Source organism: Enhydra lutris, unplaced genomic scaffold (genome assembly GCF_002288905.1).
Source record: "Enhydra lutris kenyoni isolate GAN:26980312 unplaced genomic scaffold, ASM228890v2 scaffoldscaffold90, whole genome shotgun sequence".
NCBI classification, from domain to species: Eukaryota; Metazoa; Chordata; class Mammalia; order Carnivora; family Mustelidae; genus Enhydra; species Enhydra lutris.
The window spans coordinates 1,882,400-1,908,591 of NW_019154174.1; the positions used below are offsets into that span (position 1 = coordinate 1,882,400).

General features: G+C 46.5%; 1 protein-coding gene across 1 annotated transcript in view; it reads right to left on the minus strand.

The window, feature by feature from the left end:
- Positions 1 to 11,384: 11,384 nt before the first annotated feature.
- The window catches only part of LOC111162319 (otoancorin), a 64,179-nt gene continuing 49,371 nt past the window's right edge, over positions 11,385 to 26,192 (minus strand). The window contains exons 24-28 of the mRNA XM_022526672.1: positions 20,038 to 20,180; positions 19,677 to 19,813; positions 19,038 to 19,135; positions 14,954 to 15,149; positions 11,385 to 11,452 (exon numbers count right to left, since the gene is read on the minus strand). Of these exons, the coding sequence (XP_022382380.1) occupies positions 11,385 to 11,452; positions 14,954 to 15,149; positions 19,038 to 19,135; positions 19,677 to 19,813; positions 20,038 to 20,180 (642 nt within the window). The remainder of the gene's footprint in view (positions 11,453 to 14,953; positions 15,150 to 19,037; positions 19,136 to 19,676; positions 19,814 to 20,037; positions 20,181 to 26,192) is intronic.

A 26,192-nucleotide genomic window follows, 5' to 3' on the forward strand; every position in this document is an offset into this window, starting at 1 on the left:
CTGTTAAGACCAAAATTCTAAACCAGTGCCTCTTCCATGTGGCAATTAGGGCTTGTCTCCTGCCTCCACCTTCATTTCTAACCCTTCTAGAAAACCTCTGAGGTTGAAGAATTTATAAGTGAAAAATCACCCCATTTTTCTCAAGGGTGGAGGGGAACAATCACGAGCCACCTTCAACCAAGAGTGTGAAAAATAAGCTTAGCCAAACCTGAGATGAACTTCATAATGCCTTTGAAAAGATGGATAAATCAAATAGCATTTGTCCATCTCCCCGCTCTTCGAAATTATCATGCATGCACCTGAAGTTTAAGCAAAGAAACCCATTAGACAAACCGAAAATCATGAAACCCAGATTTAGAGATGTATCCCCTTGTTCTAATGAATGTCCAATTCAGAATACCATTTTGTCTTCAAAGAGCCCTGAAGGCTCTCATCTTTGTTATCTTTCTGTTCTGTTAGCAGAAATATTACATCTTTGAAAAGAAAGGGGAAAAAAAACCATTATTCTGAGAGCTAAAACAGAAAGGTCTTTGAACTATTGAGAGATAAATCAGCTCATAGTTACCAATAAACCAAAAAGAAAAAAGAGATTATTTCAAACCAAGTAGGAAAGGTGTCCAGATGAATTCAGTATCAGTAAACTGAATGTAGGCTTACTCATAACTGGATAGGGCCTGGCTAACCAGTAACTCTACAGAATTTATGTTTTTTGTGCATGCTTTCTTTTTTAATACCTGTCATTGAGATTCAATTTGCGCACCGTAGAATTTACCCATGTAAATTACACAAGTCAATTCTTCTAGTATATTCAGAATTGTGCAACCATCACCACAGTCAAGTTTACCACATTTCCATCACCCCAAAAAGAAACTCTGCACCTGTTAGTAGTAGTTGCTCTCCATCCCGCCCTCCCCACCGAATACCAGAAATCATTACTTTCCTTTCTGTCTCTGTAGATTCCAGACATCTCATATAAATGGATGCATACATTAGGTTGTCTTTTGTGACAGGCTTCTTCCACTTAACGTTGTGTTTTCAAGGTTCATCCTTGTCATAGCAGGTGTCCTTACTTCATTCCATCACGTGGATAGACTCTCATTTTGTTTGTCCACTCTTCAGTCCATGGACATTTGGGTTGTTTCCACCTGCTCTGACTTACCTTTTGAAAGGCTCGTTCCCATTGTGGTATTGAAAATGAACAGAACGGCACATCTGAGACAGCAAGAAACAGTGAGGAGGTTCTTGCAGGGATCTTGGTGAGAGGGGTTGGTGGCTCGCCCTTGGGTAGACAAATCACAAATGGCCCCTTCTGATTTTTTTTTTCACATAACCTGCTTCTGAAGCTTTCTCTGCTTCTTTTGCTTTCTTTTAAACCATCACTACAATTACTTCGCTGCATTTTTGCCGACTTCTTGTATCACATGTCTAACACTTTGATGTAAACACACACATTTATCTTTCTTGCTGGGAGTGTGTTAGGCATTTGACAAAGTCTCAGCTCCCCCAGGGTTTGCCTGCATGAACCAACCAAATCAAAATCTGCAAAAGGAGGGCTCTCCAGTGTCTCTACGGTCTCGCTGTAAAGATTTCACGGCCGTAGCCTCTAAAATTACTTCATCAAGTTCAATGGATATGTGTTCTTCAGTTCTTGGCTAGCCCAATTTTTTTTTTCCCGACAGTGTTGCTAATGGTATTTCTGTGGCAGACTTCTTGTGGAACACACTAGTTGAAATGTCAAAAAGCATAAGGTTTAAAAAGCTTTTCTCCGGGGCGCCCGGGTGGCTCAGTTGGTTAAACAGCTGCCTTCAGCTCGGGTCATGATTCCAGGGTCCTGGGATCGAGCCCCGCATTGGGCTCCCTGCTCAGCAGAGAGCCTGCTTCTCTCTCTCCCCCTCTCCCTGCCGCTCTGCTTACTTGTGCTCTCTCTCTAGCTCTCTGTCAAATAAACAAATAAAATATTTAAAAAAAAAAAAAAGCTTTTCTCCAATGCAATATACTCCTTCACACATGACACGGCGACTTGATTCGCATGATGTCATAGGGGTATTTTCTTGGTTAGATTAAAATTTTGTTTGCATGCATCTTTCAATGGCTTTCAGTGGTTGAATAGCAATATATGTAAGAAGAAGCTTAAAGTCTTAAGTAATAGATATTTTGTAGCTCTAAAAGCAGCACAATCCCCCCCCCCCCGCGAGAAAGCTGGTCTGTGACAACAGAGAGGACTCTATTCTGCAGGGCACCTGGGGGAGCTTGTCAACAAGTTCGGAAGGAGAAGTCAGAAAGAGCGAGAATTCTCTGCAATTAAGGTGCCACCCAAGTAAGAGGTAATGCCTCTTCATGACATCAATAACAAACTCAATCAGATAAAACAGGGCAGCACTCACTGACCTTCCCTGCTGGAAGGAGACAGCCATCTCGAATCAAAGGGATGCTGGAGAACCTTCTCTAGGATTCCCCGTGCGGTGTTTGGAGGATGCATTCTTTGATACCGGATGTTTTCATGGACCAGTCAGGTCCCAGCAGGAAATGGATGGGGTTATTGAGGGCAGTTGAATGAAGAAATTATTATAGAGGCATCGGTAGGGTTAAGAGAAAACAGAGATGGGAAGTACCTTGGAATTGTCAACAGTGGGAGCCCTAACAACTCTGTCTAAAAGGGAAAGGGGAGAGACAGGTCTCTGGACCCCAGGGAATGGAAGTTATAAGAAAGAGCTGTTTCCTTCAAGGAGAAGCACAGACACTGCTAATCCTCAGGGTGGTGGGAAGGGAGCTGGGACCCTCCAAGGGCCTGTAATCAGGGCCCTCGGGCAGATGCAATTGAGAATGGAGAGTGGATCCAGAGGTATAAGTAGAAAGTATCCAACATATTAACAAAAAAGCCAGGCAGCTTGATCTGAGCTTTTAAGAAGTACAGAAGTCGGGTGACTGGGTGGCTCAGTTGGTTAAGCGACTACCTTCGGCGCGGGTCATGATCCTGGAGTTCCAGGATCGAGTCCCACATCAGGCTCCTAGCTCCATGGGGAGTCTGCTTCTCCCTCTGACCCTCCTCCCTCTCATGCTTTCTCTCACTCTCTCTTTCTCAAATAAATAAATAAAATCTTAAAAAAAAATTAAAAGTACAGAAGTCGTAAAAAAGTCTCCTGGGAATGAGCAAACACTGTAGGCTCTCAGAAGCTGGTATTCTAAGCAGCCTGGAGAATCAAATCAGCATTTAAAATACAGGGCTTTCTCTGGAAGAGAAAAGGTAGGTCTGCCTGGCAGTATGCTTACTGCATCTATCCAGAGAGGATTTCCCAGAGCCTGGACCGAGGCACACACTGGAGCCACTAGAAGAAGCCATGATGGCCCAAAGGTCTTACTGGAAAGTGCAGTGACAGGCACTGGAGGGGAGATCTGTGAGCACAACACCACAAGGATCGGGCCCTGGGAAGAAGTGGGGAGCCAGAGCATGTGTACTGGAGTTCAGCATCATTACATATCATCTCCAAGCTTCTGTTCTTTCATTTTGATAACTAAGTAATTGACAAGACCAGTGTGCATGTCGGATTAGAGGAACGGTCATGGACTATACACCAAGAGAGAAAAGCTTCCTGCATCTGTGCAAAGATCAGAAAGGCCTTCACAAGAAGTCATAAGACAAGTGCTGTGGGATGCCACTTAGAAAATGAAACTTGGCAGGGGGCGGGGGGTGCCTGGGGAGTTTAGTGGGTTGGATGTCTGCTTTCAGCTCAGGTCATGATCCTGGGGTCCTGAGATCAAGACCAGCATCGGGCTCCTTGCTCAGTGGGAGCCTGCTTCTCCCTCTCCCTCTCCCTCTGCCTCTCCCTCTTCTCGTGCTCTCTCTCTCAAATAAATAAAATCTTAAAAAAAAAAAAAATGACACTTGGAAAGAGCAAGTTGCTGTGTGAGCAAACCCAGACTATACAAGAGGGCTAAAGACCCCTCCCCGGCACCCCAGAATTCTTGCCCTCCACAATGCTAAATCAGGAGGAAGAAAAGCAGGAGCTGATACTGGCTCCCCTTGGGGGACAGGAGGCAGAGGCCCAATTGGACAAGCAGATCCACATCCAGACTTGGGTCCCTGGAGTCAGTTGGTATGGCTCAGTCTCCCTGAGGCCAAATTCCCAACAAGCAATGCCCCTGGAAGGGCAGAGAAGCAAGTTCTCTCGCCTCCAATGAGAGTCATCTCCGGAACAAGTCTGGGGCTCCAGGTAGAAACTTTAAATACTATTTTGCTATTTAATCATCTGTGTAAAGACAGTTTTCAAAGACAGGGTCCCTGCAACCCATCAGAGCCTGATGAATTCAGGGTAAAGCTTGGTGCTTGCTGGGGCCCCATGAAGCCAGGATGTCCATACTCTCCTTGTTACAGAGAAAATAGCACTTTGTGGTCAGCTGTGCCTACAAAAAAACAAAACAAAACAAACAAACAAACAAAACTTTCAAGCATCCAAAACTTAAGAAAGAAAAACAAGAGAAGACATTCCAACCAGCTGGAGAGATCAGAAAATCCAACCCAAATTGTTCATGCAAATGAATGGACCGGGGCAGATCTGCAGGTATGGCTTGATCCAGGCTCTAAAAGTTTTTACCAGAACCTGGGTTTGTTCACCCCATTTCTTAATTCCATTCCTTTGTGGCTTCTCTTCTCACGATTTCAAGATGGCTGGCCAGTCCATGTCCAGAAGGAAAGAGTCTCAGTCTTTTTCTCTCTCTGTCTCTCTCTTTCTCCATCCCTTCCTGTTTGTGTCTGTCAGTGTGTCTGTCTGGATCTCTCTTTCCCCTCCAACAGTTAAATAAAAATCAATGGCCTGGGGCGCCTCGGTGGCTCAGTGGGTTAAAATCTCTGCCTTCAGCTCAGGTTGTGATCCCAGGGTCCTGGGATCGAGCCCCACGTTGGGCTCTCTGCTCCGCGGGGAGCCTGCTTCCTCCTCTCTCTCTCTCTGCCTGCCTCTCTGCCTACTTGTGATCTCTGTCAAATAAATAAATAAAATCTTTAAAAAAAAAAATCCATGGCCTGGCTCTTCCTGGCCCATCCCTGAATCAATGCCTGTGGCCTGAGGAATGGGATGTGATGGTTGGTTTAAGAGAATCAGAGCCCACTGGGTGGTGGGCATTAAGGAGAGCATGGGACGGCATGAGCACTGGGTGTTCTATGCATCTATGAATCACTGAATTCCACCTCTGAAAAATACACTACATCTTAATGAATTGGATTTAAACAAAATAAATTTTTAAAAACGAGGAAAAAAAAAAAAAAAAGAGAATCAGAGCCCAACCCTAGAACTGAAGGTGGGATTAATCTGACCGAATCCACATGAGTGATGGCCCCAGAAGGAGGTTTCCTCAAAGGAAATTCAGTCTTGTGGGGAAAGAAGAATTGATGGTGAGTCATTCTAAATTGACGAGTGCCAAAGATTAATAAACATACCATGACACCCTCTTTGCAAGAAGTAAAAGATCTCCGAAGGAGAAACTGAAAAGGAATAGGATGCCCACCCAGAGAAACTTCTTTCCAGCTGAGGTTTGTGCACAGGGACAGGCTTCCTGGTCAAGCTTACAATCCAGACCTAGACTGTTTCAGTCGAAGATGGCTGCCTGTTCTCAGATCCTTGTACACATCTCACTTTTGCCTAGTTTGCACTCGTTTCCCCTAACTCTGTGTATTCATAGTTCCAGAGGTCAGGAGGTTGGAAAGTCTGAGTGTGGTTCAGTTGGATTCTCTGCTTAGGGTCCACTGGGCTGAAAGCATGCTGGGACTGGGGTTTCATCTGGGGCTTTGGTCCTCTTCCAAGATCGCTGGCTGTTTTCAAACTTGAGTTCCTTATGATTATATGACTGAGGTCTCCATTCTTTTGCTGGTAGTCAGCCAGGGATCTCTAAGCTCCAAAGGTCCACACTAGAACCTTCCCACATGGTGCCCTCCATAGGTTCTCTCATGCTGAGTACCTCTGACTTCAGGAAGGGCCTAGTTCTGTTTAATGGTGCACCTGGTTAAGTCAGGCCCACCCAGATGATCTCCCTTTTGATTAAGCCAAGAGATTAATAAAAAGTAGTCACAGAAGTGATAATGCATCATATCCACAGGTTCTGCCTGTATTCAAGGAGATGAGATTACATAGGGTACCTACACCAAGGAGCTTGGGGCCATCTTAGAATTCTGTCTGACACAGTTTGGTAACTGAACTCTTCTGGAATCAGCCCTTTCCTGTTCAGTCGGTCTGATCTGGGGTAAAGTGTATCATCTTCCAATCCACAGTATGAAACCAGCACTGGTGAGGAGGGCATGTGAAAAGCATGGTGTGTGAGTCAGCTTTGGCTGCGGTAATAAATAACCCCAAAGTCTCAATGGCTTCCCATAACAAGTATTTATATCTTATTCCTGAGTATTCAGGTTGGTTATGGATCTGCTGGGTATGGAATCCAGTGGCCCTGTTGACATTGAAAGGTGGCCCAGAGCAGTGCCTACCAGTGTGACCTGCTGTTTCCCTGCATGCAAGGTTGGGTTCATGTATGTTCCATGTTTCATTATCTACATGTTGCCTCATACAGAAAAGCAACTACTAACAGGTCAGGCTAAACCATGCGAGCCCATTTATGATGGCTGTTGGTGAAAACTATCACTTCTGTTCATGTCCCAACAACCAACGCAAAGCAAGCAGTGTTGAGATGCGTGACAAAGTCACATGGCAAAGGCCCGGATGTATAAGCCTAATCAAAGGAGTAACCAAAAGAATTGGGGATTGTCTTTCAGGCCACCACACAGAGGAGTGTTCCAGAGGGCTTCAGAGACTGAAGGCAATTCCACAGTCTTCTAAGAATGCCCTCCAGTTCCCATCAGCATATGTCTGCTCTGACTTATCAAAGGCCAGGATGGAGGGGAAGACCAGGAAGGAGGGCAAGTTGCAGATATCTGCCCAAAGGTCAGATAAGCCCATATCCCTTTCAGAAACAATCAGTAACTGAGGCAGTGAAGGCAGAAAAGTATAAAAGGAATCCCCTAGGGTGACTGAAAATCCTAGGGGGGTCACTGGATGCCTGAGATGGATTTATAGAGCAGGTATTTGCTTCAAGACACACTTTGGAGATGTCCTATCTATCCACTGTGTGGCCTGGCAATTCTGCAATGTTTAATTTTATTTTTATTTTACTTTTTAAAAAAAACATATAATGTATTGTTTCAGGGATACAGGTCTGTGAATCATCAGTCTTACACAGTTCACAGCACTCACCATAGCACATACCCTCCCCAATGTCCATCACTAGCCACCCCATCCCTCCCCGCCCACCCCCCAGGAACCCTTTTTTTTCCTGAGATTAAGAGTCTCTTATGGTTTGTCTTGTTCTCTGGTTTTATCATTTCATTTTTCCCTCTCTTCCTCTATGACCCTCTGTCTTGTTTCTCAAATTCCTCATATCAGTGAGATCATATGATAATTGTCTTTCTCTGACTTATTTCACTTAGCATAATGCTCTCTAGTTCCATCCAAGTCCTTACAAATGGCAAGGTTTTGTTTTTTTGATGGCTGTATAGTAAATTCCAGTGTGTGTGTGTGTGTGTGTGTGTGTGTGTGTGTGTGTGTGTGTGTGTGTCTCACATCTTCTTTATCCATTCATCCGTTGATGGACATCTAGGTTCTTTCCATAGCTTGGCTATTGTGAACATTGCTGCTATAAACATTCGGGTGCACGTGACCTTCGAATCACTACATTTGTATCTTTGGGGTAGATACCCAGTAGTGCGATTGCTGGGTCGTAGGGTAGCTCTATTTTCAACTTTTTGAGGAACCTCCATGCTGTTTTCCAGAATGGCTGCACCAGCTTACATTCCCACCAACAGTGTAGAAGGGTTCCCCTTTCTCCACATCCTCGAGAACACCTGTCCTTTCCTGACTTGTTAATTTTAGCCATTCTGACTGGTGTGAGGTGGTATCTCACTGAGGTTTTCATTTTATTTTTTTAATTAATTTTATTTTTACTCTTTAAAAACATTTTTATAATGTTTTCCAGGGAAGCAATACAGATTTTTTTTAAAGATTTTATTTATTTATTTATTTGTCACAGAGAGAGAGAGAGAGAGAGCGAACACAGGCAGAGGCAGAAAGAGAAGCAGACTCCCCGCTGAGCAAGGAGCCCGATGCAGGACTCAATCCCAGGACCCTGGGATCATGATCTGAGGCAAAGGCAGTAGCTTAACCAACTGAGCCACCCAGGCATCCCAATATAGATGCTTTTAAAGGTAAGAATGGGCAGTAAACTTTTAAGGAAAAAGAACATCGAATACTTAATATTAAGTTCTTTGCCGTGTTGTCACTCTCCATCAGGACAGCATTTCCTTAGTAAAGCCAGGTACACACACACACACACACACACACACACACACACACACACATACAAAACCCCCAAGACATAGCTACCTCTCCTTGGCCATGCAGCCCATCCCCAGCAGCTGTGGTAACTCCATGGGCACTAGGACTCGAGAGAATAATGTAATTCTAGGTCCCACCGGATGGCATACTCAAGTTACAGGAACCTTTCCAGGCTGCAAGCCAGGCTCAGCATCTGGAGCAGGCCTGAAGGTGGGGGTTCCACGAAAGGATCATTCTGGCATGATATTCAAATATTAGACACCTGGTGTGGTGCAGGTCCTGACCAGTCAGGACCACGGCCAGCACCCAGTGACCTGCCTGGGCATGAGTGACCATGATGCCTGCCTCCAGCCAGGAGCGGGGGGAGGCTGTAGAAGATGGAGGCTGGGGATCCAACAGCAGGGTTGACATTGAAAGGTGAATGGGAGCAGCACCTGCCAGAGTGACCCGCTGCTTCCCTGTATGCAAAGGACTGAGCATCTCAACCTGAGACCCGAGGGGTCCTGCAGGGCATAAGCTGGATTTGTCTTCCTGCCTGAGGCAACCACCAATTATATGTGCTGTGAGGCAAGCTGGCCTCTCGCCAGAGGAGGAGGTGAAGGGATTTACAGAATCGCTCTCTGATCTGACTTATTGGAGAAGCTAAAAGATACTCATCCAGAAAGTAGCATAGTGCGAGGTAAAAAAGTCAAGATACAAATCCTCACTAACCGAGAGGCCTTCGACTAGTGTTCCTTAACCTCTAAGGCTTAGTCCCCTCATCAGGAAAATGGGCATAACTGCATTCTCCTGGCAGATTCGTGATGACAACAAAGTGAACTAACACAGGCAGAGCCCTTAGAGCAGTGCCTGATGCAGACCTGGCCTTCTGGGAGACGTGACTATGATTTAAGATTGGACCAGGGTCCAGGAATTCAATCAAAACCGAATGATCACAGGGGAAGGTGAGGTGGGGCGCCTGGGTGGTTCAACCAGTTACACAGCTGACTCCTGATTTCGGCCCAGGTCATGATCTCAGAGTCCTGGGATCGAGCCCCGTGCCAGGCTCCCCGCTCAGCAGGGAGTCTGTCTGCTTGAGGACTCTCTCTCTCTCTCTCTCTCTCCCTCTGCCCCTCCCCCTGCTCACGTGCACACTCGTGCTCTCTCCCCTTCTCTCTGAAATAAATAAATAAATCTTAAAAAACAAAAAAGAAGAAGGGAAGGGAAGGTGAGGCACAGAATTCCATGACTTGGGCAGCGTGAAGACTGACTCAAAGGGAAGCTGTGTTTGTTGATGTTCCCCAGGAAAATCCAAGGCCAAAGGAGAAAGTGGGAATACTGAGCAGGATCCAAGGCTGCTTGGACCCGATCGGAACCTGCACAGACCCATTCTTGTGCAACCCCCGTCCCTGATCAGCCAGTCTGGCCCAGCTAAACTGGGGGGCTCGTGCTGTCGGTAACAGGATCAATGATCTGTGATTAAGAAACAACACGAGGGGCGCCTGGGTGGCTCAGTGGGTTAAAGCCTCTGCTTTCGGCTCAGGTCATGATCCCAGGGTTCTGGGATCGAGCCCCGCATCGGGCTTTCTGCTCAGCAGGGAGCCTGCTTCCTCCTCTCTCTCTGCCTGCCTCTCTGCCTGCTTGTGATCTCTGTCTGTCAAATAAATAAATAAAATATTAAAAAAAAAAAAAGAAAGAAAGAAACAACACGAGCTGCCATTTCCCCACCAGGACAAACGAAGAACCAATCAGACCCTATGTAGCACCTGTGGGGCCACACCTCCCATATGCCAGTCTTCTGATGTTCTAGAATAATTGCATGTGACATCTGAAAATACACCAGTCCCTACAACACCTACCCAGGCTGCTTTTTAAAATCCACCCACGTCTTATGGAATGCCAGAGATGTTTGGGAACTCAGGCAGGCTTTTTGTCTTATCTAGATGAGACGTCTACTGTGGACGCGTGATCAGGAAGAGAACGCAGAGCCCACTGGTGGCAGAACCCAAGTGCCCAGGACGCCTAACTTGCAACCAAAGGGAATTCATGAGAAGCAGCTCTCATTGTTGTTTTTGAGGCAGTATAACACCTGGGAGATGGCAAAGTACACTGCCATCCCCCTCTCCTGAGCCAAAGGCCAAGAGCATCCTGCAGATTTCCAGAAGGAACTCCATCCCTCCCAGCCACCAAAAGGATTGGCCCAGTAGGCTGACTTTGCTCTGTTGGGCAATCATCACATGGGTGACTGACTTACACTGTGTATTTTCTTTTATTTCAACCCATCCCAAAGCCCAGAGCAACTTAAACCCAGAAGAGTCACCATTTTCATCCAAAAAGGAATTTTTTGAAAGCTTAACTGATAACTCCATGGCCATTCATTCAGCTGACTCCCAAGGAAATGGAAGGCATCTGAAAAATGTATTTAAAAATTGATTTAACGTTAGGCCGTGTTAAATGTTTTAATTTCCAAGCAATGCAAGGGCCACTAAAACATCAATTAGTCCCAGCAATCAGGTAGGAATATTGGCTTCTGTTGAGGGATTCATTTATTTCAGCTCTGCTAAATATCTAAGAAGGAGAAATCCAATGCAGTCTACAGCTCCGAGGGAGGGACATTCAGCCAGAGAAGAATCCAGATCAGGCCCCAGCTAAAATGGTGCCTTTGCCAGCATCCACCACCCCCTGGCATCTCTCTCTCTAGAGGGAAGGCAGTGACTTGTACAGAAGGTCCTCATGCTGTTGACAGAAAACACCCCCCGCCAGTTTCTCTCTCTCCAAGCTGGAAAGCATAAGAGCTTGAAACGGGGTAGAGAATAGCTCCCTGATGAGGACACAGGCCAGTTTAAGAAGTTTTTCAGATCATTTTTAATCATTATTCTTCCTTCCAGTGCCTTTTAAATTTCAAGGCTCTGGGGTCTCCCTGTCCCAGTGGAGGCTGTGGGTTGGGGTAGTAGGGCTCTCACAGTCTGGAGGGCCTCTGTTTCCACACAGCGGGGCCAGTTGCTCGGGCACTGAAGGGCCATCTGCACATGCCGCTCACCACACGGTCTTGGGCAGGAGAACCAGCAGACAGCCAAGCCAAGGACCCCAGGTGATAGGGCCTCCTAGAAGGAGACAAGAGTGCACACGTCTCAGCAACCTGCAGAGGGCAAACCCAGCAAGCCCAGCTCCCTGAGTCTCCCTCTGGACCACTCACTTGATCTCCCAGAATGCTGTTTGCTCTTCTCTGATGCAGGAATAAGGACAATAATGACCTCAAAGCCCGGGTTGGGAGGGATTGGGGGTAGTGGGGGAGGAGGAGGAGTGCAGGCACAGGAACGACACAGCAGCAGGGTAGTAAAAATTAAATGACATTGTGTGAATCAGTTTGTAGCAGAGCTGCCTTAATCCTAAGAGTCACCTGGGAAGATTGTTAAAAATGCAGATTCCAGGGGGTGCCTGGGTGGTTCAGGTCATGATCTCAAGGTCCTAGCATGGAGCACACTTTGGGCTCCCTGCTCGGTGGGGAGTCTGCTTCTCCCTCTGCGCCCCCCACCCCTGGCTCTCACTCTCTCTCCCTCCCTCAAATAAATAAATAAAATCTTAGGGAAACAATGCAAATTCCAGGATCGTCTCCTGGAGACTGTGATTGAGCAAGCCTGGGGTGAGGCCCCAGGAATCTGTATTTGAAGGATTCCTCCGAGGTGATCCTGATAATGAAGCAAGTTCAGGAAACGAGATTAAGGGCCTCACACACAGGAAGTGCCTGTGGAGTGAAGGAAGGAGAAGCGCATCTAGGGTCCCCCGGGGACACCACTTTCTGACAGGGCTGGTTCAAGGGAAAACTGTCTCCACAGGGGATTGGGCGATATCCATCAAAATTACCAATGCAGGGCGCCTGGGTGGCTCAGTGGGTTAAGCCGCTGCCTTCGGCTCAGGTCATGATCTCAGGGTCCTGGGATCAAGTCCCGCATCGGGCTCTCTGCTCGACAGGGAGCTGCTTCCCTCTCTCTCTCTGCCTGCCTCTCTGTCTACTTGTGATCTCTCTCTGTCAAATAAATAATAAATAAAATCTTTAAAAAAAATTACCAATGCATGCACCCTCTGACCCAGCAGTCCCACTTTGAAGATTTTATCCCGCGGATATATTCAAACAGATGCAAATGATAAGCGCTTATTCCCTGAAGCTTTGTCCGTAATTAAAAAAAAGGGGAGGGAGAAGAAGAAGAGAAAAAAAAGAAAGAAAAAGAAAAAAATGGGAAAAATTTTAAAAAATACGGGAAAATGTCCATCTATAGACATCTGATGAAATGGTTAGAGTACAGCCAAGAAACCAACAACTGCATGGCTCCTGTGTGCAGAAACAGAACTGCCTCCCAGATATACTGTTAGGCGAGATGTGCAAGGTGCAGAACAAAGGGGAAAACAACCATTTAAAAAAGTGCAGAGATAATCTATGGATGTGCGTAGACTATCTCTGGACAAATACACAAGAAGCTGGTAACACAATTTGCCTTTGGAGAAGGGAACCAGGTGACCAGGGGACAGGGGATAGAGGGAGACCTTTCACTCCATTCCTTTTCAGCCCTTACACATTTTGAATCCTGTGCATTACCTCTTGTGTTATATAATACACACAAAACACAATAGTTAAAAACAATTTTTAAATGGTGGCACCTGGGTGGCTCCATTGGTTAGGTGTCCAACCCCTGATTTCAGCTCAGGTCATGATCATAGGGAGGTGAGATCGAGCTCCGCATCAGGCTCTGCACTGGGTGTGGAGCCTGCTTAAGATTCTCCCTCTTGGGCGCCTGGGTGGCTCAGTTGGTTAAGCGAATGCCTTCAGCTCAGGTCATGATCCTGGAGTCCCCGGATCGAGTCCCGCATCAGGCTCCCAGCTCCACGGGGAGTCTGCTTCTCTCTCTGACCTTCTCCTCGCTCATGCTCTCTCTCACTGTCTCTCTCTTCTCTCAAATAAAAAGAAATAAGATGTTTAAAAAAAAAAAAAAGATTCTCCCTCTTCCCTTCAGCCCATCCCTTCCACACCCTACCTACCCTCTACTTTCTCTCTCTAAAAAAAAAAAAATTAAAAATGTATGCATATTATACTTCAATGAAGTTTTGGTTTTTTTAAGATTTTATTTATTATTTATTATTATTTGTCAGAAAGAGAGAGAGAGAGAGAGAGCAAGCGCTCAAGCTGGGAGAGCAGCAGGCAGAGGGAGAAGCAGGCTCCCTGCTGAATAAGGAACCTGATGCAGGACTTGATCCCAGGACGCTGGGATCATGACCTGAGCTGAAGGCAGCAGCTTAACCAAATGACCCACCCAGGTGCCCCTGAAGGCAGATGCTTAACCAACTGAGCCACCTAGGCATCCCACTTCAATGAAAAGTTTCTAAAATAATAACAGTAAATCAGGTGTGCCTGATTTCAGCCCAAGTCATGACCTCAGGGCATGGGATCGAGCCCTGTGTTGGGCTCCAAGCACAGTGGGGAGTCTGCTTGGGATTCTCTCTCCTTCTCCCTTTGTCCCTCTCCCCTGCCACACTCAAATAAATAAATAAATCTTAAAAAAAAAACAATCGTAGTAAATCGAAGGTCATGGCTCCTGCTTAAAATGCCACCTGAGGCCATTTGTGGCTGCAGAAATTGAGAATCCCTCAGTTCTCCATCACCAAGGGAAGGCTGGGGCTGACGGAGGGAGATATTCATGTCAGGAAAAGGTAGAGTGGAGATTTGGAGGACCAAGTTCTTTTTGCTCACTGAGTATTTGCTTGAGATACTCTCTCTACCTGGGACATATTCTCCTCAGCTTGGGCTGCAATTTAAAGATTATGTCTTTGGGAAGTTTCTATGCCCACTCCCTAATCCCCCCAGCCTATGTCAGCTGTCTCACCCATGTGTTCCCTGTCACAGAACCTGTCATAGAGCCTCATGATCGCCATTCTACGTATGCCCTCCCAGCCCCGCTTGCTCGATGGAGGGCTCAGTGAGCACTGAGGACACACGTGGCTTGGTCACTGCTGTCTCCCCAGAATCCAACAACGTGCCTCATCCAAAAATGGTGCTCACTAAAGATAGAAGGGGGTCACAAAAAAGTGACAGAGTGGAGAGGAAGAGAGGACCGACCCCCTTATCCTAGCTCAGCCCTAGTCACCATCACCTCCCTCTGCCTCCTTCCTTCCAAGTCTTCCCAGATGTGAAATCCCCTTGTTCATTTGCAAGACAGACTTACCTGTCTTGCTCATCTCTGTGTTCCCAGCTCCGATTGCAGACCTGACACACAGGAGGTGCCCAATATATACTGGTTGAATTTATTAATTAATACTGGTCAGTGAGAAGGAGGTAGGATGCAGGGGAACCGCTGAAATGCATTTAGTCCTGAGAGATCCTGATTCAGCGAGTTCTGGGTGGGGTACCCGAAACCGGCTGTTTCACAAGTTTCCCCAGGGAACCTGAGAGTCGTGTGGGGACCTTGGATTTTCCTCTGAATGCAGTCTCCGAAGACCGTGAGAGACGCCACTCTGAATCTTAGGAACCTCCGGTCCCAGGCCGGGCAGGGTGGTACTAAGGGACAAGGAAGGGGTCTAGGGGTAGGGGCACCAGCAGAGGGTTTTCCGCTCACCAGGAGGAGAATTGGAGGAGGGGGTCCGGGTGGGACTGGCGCTCGGGGGCGTGTCTAGCCAGGTGCGAGTGTTGGCGCCATCTAGCGCTCGCTGGAGGCTCTGCAGCTGTAGCATGCTGAGCCGCCGGCGCTGGGCTAGGGTCACCGCTGCAGCGTTCTCAGGGCCCAGCGCGGCGATCTGCTCCGCGGATAGCTCCTGCAGCGGAGAAAGGGGACAGCGCACTCAGAAGTGCCCCTCCGCGGCCTTCCCAAACCTTGGTCATCCGCCCAGGGCCCACACAACTTTGCCATACCCGTGTACCATTTGTGCTCTTGAGATTTTCCCTTAAAATCACATGGTTCTTTTCACTACTAGAACACATTTCTTTCTTAAAAGGAAAATTTTAGGTGGAAATTTCCCAAAATGGAAGACCGGAGTGACATGTCATCAATAACCATTAACAATAAGCCAAAAGAAATGAACATTATTGAATTCGAGCTAGCTGTGTTGGCCAACGATGTCTGAGCCCAAGGTCTCTTAAAAATTAATCAAGAAGTTGGGGCACCTGGGTGGCTCAGTGGGTTAAGCCTCTGCCTTCCGCTCAGGTCATGGTCCCAGGGCCCTGGGATCGAGCCCCACATCGAGCCCAGCCCCACATCGAGCCCCACATCGGGCTCTCTGCTCAACAGGGAGCCTGCTTCTCTCTCTCACTCTCTCTCTCTCTCTCTCTCCGTGGCCTCTCTTGTCTGCTTGTGACCTCTGTCAAATAAATACATAAGATCTTTTAAAAAAAATTTTTTTTAAATAAGAAGAGAAGGAGACTTGAAGTGTTATAAGGGTTAAAGACATTTTAGCTCCAACCTGAGACCTTCCTCCTTGAAGTAATCAGCATTAAAGGAGAATTGAAAAGAAAGTCTCACTGTGTGACTTAATGTTGTTTAATTCAGTGCAAGGTACTTCCCCGATGCTTCAAGTCCCCACCTGAGAAATACTGACATAGAGGAGAAAATACGAGCCTAAAGGCCAAAGGTTTAAATCTGTGTCCCAGTTCTGCCATATACTAGCTGTGTGACCTCAAGAAGATTTCACAACCTCTCTGGGCTTTTGGACTAGACGCGGGATGGCGCAGAGAATTCCTCTCCTGTGTGGATATTGATCCTCTGGTGTGACTGCCTGCAGACTCTGGGGTGGGGGGAGGAGGGTGAGTCCTGCCAGGGCTCAGTGGAGGAAAGGTGTGATAATCTATTAGTGACGTCTTTAAGACTCCTGAACAAGACATTTACTGAAGCTGCTTCTAGCTCAGAGGACTTGTGGCTAGTTCCAATGGGTCTGGAATGAGATGGGATGGCAGATGAGATGGCAGGATTCCGAATTTGTAGAGAGGAGTCTAAAGTCATGCTGCTTATTTTCTAAGGGCTCCCAAGATTCTGGGAAGCGGGTTATGCCCCTTCATCCACTCCTCTTTCCTCCTTTACTCTCTTCTTCTTCCCTGTCTATGGAGATGCCTCCCTGGAACTGTGTCATTCCCCTGCCTAGAACTCTTCCCTGCCCCCCATTTCTAGGACACAGTTCCAGCTCCTAAATATGGCAATGGGCCCTCGTACTTTGGGCCAAGCTCACCTGTCCAGCTGCCTCCTCCTGACACTCTTCACTGCAGAAGAATGAGCATCCATGTTTGTAGACTCCAGGAGGCAGCACCTTTGCTGTGCCCTTCCTCCTGCCTGGAACACTATTCCTCTCTCCGACCTAGCTAACCTGTCATGCAAGGTCAGCATCACCTCCTCCCTCACACACATACACACACACACACAACACAGGTACACTTCTGGCTTACAACTTCCATCTTCCATTAACATGAGTCTGTATTCTACAAATTGCCTGTTTTTCCAATGCAACTGCCTTGCAACTAAATGGAACCGCTAAGCCTATTGGACTGTGCTTTAAAAAAATAAATTCATGGGCGCCTGGGTGGCTCAGTGGGTTAAGCCTCTGCCTGCGGCTCAGGCCATGGTCTCAGGGTTCTGGGACTGAGCCCCACATAGGGCTCTCTGCTTGACGGCGAGCCTGCTTCCCACCCCCCCGCCCCGCCTGCCTCTCTGCCTACTTGTGATCTCTGTCAAAATAAATAAATAAATAAAAATCTTTAAAAAATAAAATTAAAATAAATTTTTAAAAAATTCGAAGTGAGGGGCACCTGGGTGGCTCAGTGGGTTTAGGCCTCTGCCTTCGGCTCGGGTCGTGATCCCGGGGTTCTGGGATCGAACCCTGCGTCAGGCTCTCTGCTCAGCGAGGAGCCTGCTTCCCTCCTCTCTCTCTGCCTGTCTCTCTGCCTACTTGTGATCTCTGTCAAATAAATAAATAAATAATAATAAAAAATTCGAAGTGGTCACCAACATTTAATTATCAGCAGGTTTCATAGGAAAATGGAAAGCTCTGGAATCTTACATAAAATAATAGTAAAAAAATAAAAGGAAGATCCAGCAATATTGGGCCCACATTGCCACCCTGCCTGGGTGTGCTGGAGATGAGAAGCAGCTTCCCCATTTAGACAGGGCTCAGCATCGCTTCTCGGCCTTTTGGCTAAGATCAAGTGTAGACAGGGCTCAGCCTATTCACCTCAGGTTCTGCTGCCTCATGTTACTCCTCAACTAAAGGCACGAGGGTATACACCTTCACCAGTGCGTCCCCAGGTGCACCCAGGAGTTTCTGAGAAAGACAACTCCCCAAACAAGGAAACCACCACAGAGTGCTCCAAACAGGACAGGGGGAAAGTGCTTGGCAACATGCCAGCATCCAGAACCAAACCTCCGCTGTTCTTGCAGAAACCCCCAGTGGGGAGGCTCTGCAGCCTTCGGGACTACTGTTTATTTCTCCCCAAAACAGCTATTTCACCTGCTCTGTGCTGGAAACTGTCCTGTGTTGTGAAGTCGTTCAAGATCGGTTATTGGTCTTGAAATGAACCAGGGATGTGGCATCATAGGAGTCTGTCCGACCTCATTTGTGTGTCTTCCACAGTTGTGGTGGATAGAATTTATTTCCAAGTTGCCCAGCAAGCGAGAACACCAGGGCCACTCCTCATCGGAGCAGGCTGTCCCCACCAAACACTCCCCGAAGCTTGTATGGGGCCCCAGAGACAGGAAGCCCCACGGACTACCCTGCTTCCCTAACCTCAGTGGATCTAATGCCTCCTCCTCAATTTCTTCCATAGTCATTTCTCACCTGTCCTGTTGAGGTTTTCTCAATGCTTTTCTTTAAATCAACTAGAATATTTTTATTTTAATTTTTTTTAAGATTTTATTTATTTATTTGACAGACAGAGATCACAACTAGGTAGAGAGGCAGGCAGAGAGAGAGGAGGAAGCAGGCTCCTCGCTAAGCAGAGAGCCCCGTGCAGGGCTCGATCCCAGGACCCTGGGATCATGACCCGAGCCAAAGGCAGAGGCTTCAACCCACTGAGCCACCCAGGTGCCCCTACTTCAATTTATTTAAAAAGAAAATGTTATACAGGTCCATAATACCTCATCGGCCATTCTGAAGTCCAAAAAATAATCTCAAAATTGCAAGTTTTTCCCAAAGTTGAAGACAAACTGATTTGCCTGCAAAACCTTGAAATGATATAAGGTCATTTGTAGTCTCTATTTAGTTCAATTAGTGTGGCATCAATGACTTCTTCACAGAAATATTAATATATAATGTGCTTCCCCAGACACTGCTGGGGGTGTTAAATTACATACAGGAGATTCACGGAGTGATCTTTTTAAAATCTGGAAAATTCTGAATTCTGAAATGTATTTGTCTCCAAGGGTTTTAGACAAAGAAATATGAACCTGTCATACCATCATAAATAGAAAATCAATACCTTGCTATGAAGAAAGGACAACCATAAAAATAAATACAAATTAAAACATAAAATTTTAAGGAAAAAAAAATGTTTAAACCAAAAATTATCTTGTGACCCATTCATTGTTGGCATACAGCTCTCTTCTGGCCCTATCAGCAGAAATCTGTTTGCAAACCCCTAGAATCCAAGGCCTGCCATCTGTTCCCCGATGTGATCTGAAATGGGGTCAAGCTCCTATTCTCCTTGAAGAACCAAGTACCTACTTTGAATATCTCATCAGGAAGGCATTTGATTGCTGATGGCTGGAAATATGGCATCAAATCCTTGTCCAGCATTTGGAGCTCTTCCTTAGTTAATCCAGCTGGGGAGAAAAAGGAATCACGAGGGTTTAGTTCAAGCCATCGGAACTCCACTTGTTTTATTAATGGTGCTGCATAATGTACAGATCTGTGTGTTCTAGGCAAGCGTTATTCCTTACAAAAAGCCTTGAAAATCACCCCAGAGAATCAACTTCCTTAATCAACTCCTGATTTAAAAAAAAAAAAAAAAAAGTGGGTCGCATTAGCCCTGATTGGTCTCCTACAACGAAAAGTACACCCAGAAGGACTTTCACTTTATGCAATTTCAGATTGTGTACAAAACTATTTAGAAGTCAATTAAATCACATCCTAAACCACTTGAGTGTGCCCAAGAACCACCAAGAGAGCTTGTTTAAAGAGATTTGTAGACCACCCCCATCTGCAACCCCAAGGCACGAGTCTAGGTTCTACTGTAACTTTAGAGATGTTCACTACATACAGCCAAGGATTCTTTTATTGTTATTATTATTGTTTTGTTTTTTGCTTTTGTCCCCAGATTTCAGGTTGGAAAGGGACAGGAGGTGTGCTCGAGGTGCCTCTCACCTGCCATAGTCCCGAGCTCCTGCAGGACAGAGCTGGACCACTCGGTGGGATCCCCAAATACTACTTCTGCCTTCTTCTTAAACTCAGCCAAGACATGAGTGCTGCAGAGCAAGGTCCCAATTCTGGCCACCACCACCCTGGTTAAGAGGGAAGGATACAGCGTGAGCCTTGGGAGGCTCTCCAGACATGACGGGTTGTGCAGAAGGTAGGTTAGCTCAGCACCCAGAACGGATCCAGCTGATTCCACTCTTTATTTTAACCCAGAAAGGTGGCAAAACATCAGGAAGGAAAAGACATCTTGCTAAATGAATGGACTGGCCAATCAACCATTTGCCATTTTGAACACTACTGAGCTGATTACCTGAATTCTGAGATCTTTATGAGTGAGATTTCGGTGGCGTTCATAGCACACAGGGTTGTACCAAGTCCTAGTAAATGGAAGCTCTTCAGTTCCTGGATACTGTAGCCTGAATCCTCCAGGAATCCTTGCAGGATGGATTTAGCCTAGAAAAATGAGGAAGAGTAACAGAGGAACTATCAGGGATGATGAAAACCCTAAGGCCTGAGGGGATAATTGAGCTACAGTCAGAGTCTACCAACTAATCCCCCATTTACTCCTCTGGACACACCCCACCCCCATCCCAAACCAGCTTAGCCCCTGCCTCCGGGTTCATGTCCCTAAGGTGCTGCTTCTCATAAGTATGTCCCCTCATCCACAGACGAGTGTTTCGGCAGTGAAACTCCTGTATCCTCCACCAGCACTAAAGGAACTATATCCCATGTCTATGTCTGCTAGCTTATTTTCTTCAGTCACTCATGACCTTCAGATAATTCGCTCATTTAAGTTCTCCCGCATCTCCAGCATGTTTTCAGAACTTTTTAATTTAATTTTATTTTATTTATTTATTTGAAAGAGAGAGAGAGAGAGAGAGTGCGCGCACCAGAGAGCACAAGGACAGAGGGAGACAGCAGAGGGAGCAGAAGAAGTAGTCTCTCCCTCTGAGTAGGGAGCGCAATACAGGACTTGATCCTAGGACCCTGGGATCACGACCTGAGCCGAAGGCAGAAGCTTAACTGACTGAGCCACCCAGGCACCGTAAGTTTTCAGAACTTTCTGACAAAACCTTTTAATAGTTCGCTTTTTTGCCTTTGCTCAAATCAATCCCTCCATCTGAAATGTGTTTCCTGCCTTCCCAACTGTCAAAATCCAACCATCTTTTTATTTTGGGGGGGGGGGGGTTCAAGTCAAATGTCACCTTCTTCCTGGTCTTCCCTGATGAGCTCAGCCCCGGTGAATTTTCCTTTCTGTAAAGTCCTACATTGATAGATTTATCCTTCTCTCTTCAATTTTAGAGAATAGTATCACAAATCCTTCGGTACTGAAAACCACCGAGGGATTTTATCAGTGAGCTTTAATTTAAGGGAGTTGTTGTGCAGGGTCCCTGAAATTCTTGCACAGTAGCCATTCGTTGTTCATGACTTTCCCTGGAATGCTTCCCTTCCCACACTCTTACTTCATGTGGTCCAGGTGGAGCTAACTGCCTTCTGAGTTCCAGGGGTGATGCTATGTTTGGCCCAGTCCTGACTAAAGTCATCTCTTGGCCTGGCTGCCATGATTTGCTCTAGATTGGGCCTGGGATCCAGTCCAAACCAACCAGGACTTTGGATGGAATGATTAGGGACATCCTCATTGGTATAGGGGAATAAGACAGCCTTCATTCTCTGGAAGGACAACATTCTTTACTGTGGACTGGACCTTGGAAGCATAAACACCTAGATCTGCTAGAATTCATCATATGGAAAGAGCCTGCCTCTGACTGAAGCCAACACAAAGGAAAGCAGGATCAAAAAATGGTGAGAGACAGATCCTTGACCACAGTGATGAAGACTCTGGATCCAGCCATACCTGAACTCTACCCGTGAACTTTGCAGTTACAGGAGCCAATAAATTTCTTTGCCTGGTCTAGCCACTTTGAGTTGGTTTTTCTGCCACTTGGAATGCAATGAACCCTGATTCATTTGACCTACCTATGTTGGACCTGAGGAAGGATTCAAGTCAATCCTTCAGAGATGAACTGTGTAATAAAGTCTGGATCCTTCAGTGCTCATAGGGGCAGGTGCAACAGATGACAAAAACAAGAGCTCACAACGCAAAGATGAGGAGGAGTTATCCAAGGATAAACATCTGAATTGGAAGGAGGGTCACAAGGATACAATGAGCCTTCCCATCTCCTCTTACCGTCAGTTCATCCCATCACACAGTTAGAACCATTACAGTGTTGAGAAAGTGTTGGCAAAGAATGTGAAATGTTGCACTGAGTTTCCACTGTTCCAGTCTGTTGCCTTCCCATCCCCCGGGTCTGTCGAAATGCTATCCCTCCAGAGAAGACTGCCTGATTCCCATACCTCAAAGAGCCTCCCTCCTTAGTTCTATGAACACTTTGCCCATTTTCTGTTATCAATTATCACAGTTTTAAAACATTTTTCACTGTTCTCCCTTTTTTGGTCTTGTATCATCAAGTAGAATCCCCAGAGACCCACAACATACCCAGCTAGTTCACCATCGTATCCCTACCACTTGGCACAATGCCTGGCACACAGTTCAGTCCAATTAGGACTTTTAAAAAATATATATATATATATATTTATATATTTATTTATTTATCTGACAGAGAGAGAGAGAGAGATCACAAGTAGACAGAGAGGCAGGCAGAGATAAAGAGGGAAGCAGGCTCCCCGCTGAGCAGAGAGCCCGATGCGGGGCTCAATCTGAGGACCCTGAGATCATGACCTGAGCCGAAGGCAGAGGCTTAACCCACTGAGCCACCCAGCCGCCCCCCGATAAGGACTTTTTAAATGAATGAGTGAATATCTGAGTGAGTGATCTGAAGAAGTTGTAGGCAATATATATACTCTTTTGAAATAGCATCAGATTGCTGCTTTCCCAGAATGGATTGGCTTCAGGGAGATTTCCTGTTTCTGCAAATCAGACTGATCAGTGTCTTCACCAAATTGCCCTCAGTGATTACAAAACTCGCAGGCTCCACAGGGGAGTTTCAGTAATACCACACTCAGAGTTCAATGTGTCTGCATGGGAGTGCACATCCAAAATAATAATACCTGATATTTACTGACTTTTTGCACAGACCAGCACTCACCTAGCCCTCACAACTACCCTGTGAAATTTTTTTTTAACATTTTTTTTTTTGGTCAGGGAGAAAGAGAGAGGGAGCACAAGGATGGGGAGCAGCAGGCAGAGGGAGAAGCAGGCTCCCCGCTGAGCAAGGAACCCAGTGATGCAATGTGGGGTTAGATCCCCAGGACCTGAGCCGAAGACAAACGCTTACCCAACTAGCCACCCGGGCGTTCCAACCCTGTGAAGTATCATATTATTCTCATTCTCACAGATGAGGAAGCTGAGGCCCAGAGAGGTAAAGTAAGCCACTGCTACGCAGCTGGCAAATGACAGTGCTAGGATGAAAACCCAGGCATTCCGACTCCAGAGCCTGTGCTCTTAGACAGTGAAGACGTTTGGGTATGAAGAGAAGAAAGAGAGAGATTGGAGGTCGCTTTTGAACTTTTCCTATTAAGGCTTCACAATCAGGTTTCACTAGTTGGTTCATAACAATCCGTGCTCCCCGACCATCAGGCATGCCCATTTTAAAATGAAAGTGAGAAAATACGATTCAAATAAAATTACTTTGAAGATGTGGTATTAAATTGTCCTTGCCACTGGAACCTGGAAATGCAAGCTCAGCCTGCAAGGTGATAAGCCAAAATATATTTACTCGAATGACTGGACCAGTGTATCTGTAATGATTCCAAGACAATTAATACTAACACTTTTAGGCAATATTAACCCTCTGGAACATGAATAGCTGTGAGATTTCAATTTCTCTGTTCATCCCTCTGGCTTCTCTAATAGTTTTTTTCTCCCCTTATATTGGTTTTTAAACTGAACTCTGTTAATGTAGTTCCACCAGGTCTGACTATTAATCTAGAAACATGCATTTAAGGGTTTGATTAGGAGCGAAAGTTGAGGAAGTGACTGCAAATGATATATGCAAATGTTAGGTTTTCATATCCTCTTCAAACATATTGATAAATCTCGCTGGCATCCATGGGAATTAAAATTGGTGCAAAGGGAGAGAGATAGCTCTGGTTTCTATGCTGGATATATTTTTTCTGTTTTCTCCCAGACTGTGACTAGAAGGATTTTAATATCCGAAGGGTGACAGGGCACTTCTCAAACAGTCAAGATCAGTCATTATCGAATGCCAGGAGGGAACGAACCTCAGATTGCTGGGTTTAGACCATCTACCCAAAACGAGGCGAGATGCCAGAGAGAGGAAGTGGGGTGGTGATTGTGACGATGATGATGGTAACCACGACAATGAAAACGCTTACTTTTCACTGAATACTTATGTGCCAGGCGTTGTTCAAAATGTTTCACATATATGGGCTCTGGCGATCCTCCTGGCCAGGGTCTCCATGCTGCCAGGTGGTGGGTACAATTCACATCGTGCTGTGTTTGAATGGTGCCACTCAGAGTTATGGGACATGGCAATCCCGACCCTGAAAACCTCATGCGACCAGGGGACACGCATCGGTTTTGCCTGCCCAGCACCCGTCCTGCCGTCGTTTGAGAACATCATGTTTTTCCTTGGGTGAACCGCCCTGTATTTGTTTCCCCTTGCTGCTGTGAAAAATGAAACCACCGTAAATTCGGTGGCTTAACATAGCACAAATTTATTCCCTTACAGTATTAGAAGGTCCTGAGTCCTAAAATGGATCGGCAGGGTGTGCTCCTTCTTGAGGCTCTAGAGAGAATTTATCTCCTCACTTTTTCTACCTTCCAGAGGCTGCCTGTGGCCACATCTTCCATCTTCAGAATCAGCAGCCTAGTGCCTTCAACTCTTTCTCAGTGTCCTTCTGCTTCTCTTGTCACATGGCCACCTGTCTCCTTCTCCTGAGGACCGCTGCGATTACACTGGACTCATCAAGAGAACTGTCCCATCTCAAGAGGCTTACATTAATCAGATCTGTAAAATCCCTTTGCCACATAAGGGAACATCTTCAAAGCTCACAGGGATTGGGGCACGGACGTCTTTTGGGGCCTTAAGCAGCCTCCCAACCTCCCAATTCCCCACTGTCAGTTCATAGGGTCATGCTGAGATGGACCCCACTCCCTGATGCACGCCTGGCCAGCCGACATATTCTACTCCTGACCACAGTGACTGCTTGGGGTGGGTAATGGCATAAATGGAGTCAACGCTGGGACTTTCTAAAAAATGCATGCAAGAGGGGCACTTTTTTTTTTTATGAGGATGCTAATGAGATAATATGTAAAGCCAGTGTTGAAAATGACCACCGAAGGAGGGCTGCCTGGCCAGGAAGACACCATGGAGCAGCCAAGACTCCCCTTTCTAGCAATACGGCGGGTTAATGTCCCTCCCAGTTGAAACAATTAAATTCTGGAAAGAACTTCTTTAACGCAGGAGGATTAACTGACACAGAAACCAACCTCCTGTGCAATGAGAACACGGAACAAGATCTATGAAACAACGATATTCAGACACTGGACAATGGAGAACACAGGACTATGATCCTGAAAGTGGGAAAATAAATAAGGAGCACCTGAAAATGGCCCTTGCTTCCTGCCCAGAAGCACTTTTCAGGCCAGGGAGCAGGAAACGGCACCCAAACAAACCCAGGGGTCCAGCTGAGCTGAGAACATAGAGACCCAAGGTCAGAGAGGCCAGGGCACCTGTAATCTGTGGGGGAAAGTACTAGAGAGTAAGAAACTTCAGAGAGAGAAAACACCAGAAGAGAAACTTGGCAGAAGAGAGAGAGAGGTCTTTCCCCCTCTGGCTGAGCACTGACCTCTCTACACAGACCAAGAGTGAAATCCACATTAAGTATCAGGAAGGCGCATCAGAAAGCGATAGGCTGAACAATTCTCAGAGCCCATATGGACTTGGAGAGAGATCATATGCCCACCAGCCAGAACAGAGGGGTCCTGAAGTACACAGAGCATTAGACAGAGCATCCAGAAGGATCATGTCTGAATAACGGAGATAAGTTAACTACAGAATAAGGGTCACTCTGGACTCACCCTAATAATGCTCAAAGGGAAGCCTTGGGTCACCTGGGTGGCTCAGTCAGTGAAGCATCTGCCTTTGGCTCAGGTCATGATCCCAAGCTCCTGGGATCTAGCCCCATGTCCGGCTCCCTGCTCAGCAGGGAAACTGCGTTTCCTCCCTCTGCCCCTCTCTCTCTCTCTCTCTCTCTCACTCGCTCTGCTCTCTTGCTCTCAAATAAATGTTTTTAAATGTTGGGACGCCTGGGTGGCTCAGTTGGTTAAGCAGCTGCCTTCGGCTCGGGTCATGATCCCGGCGTCCTGGGATCGAGTCCCACATCGGGCTCCTTGCTCGTCGGGGAGCCTGCTTCTCCCTCTGCCTCTGCCTGCCATTCTGTCTGCCTGTGCTCGCTCTCTCTCCCTCTCTCTCTCTGACT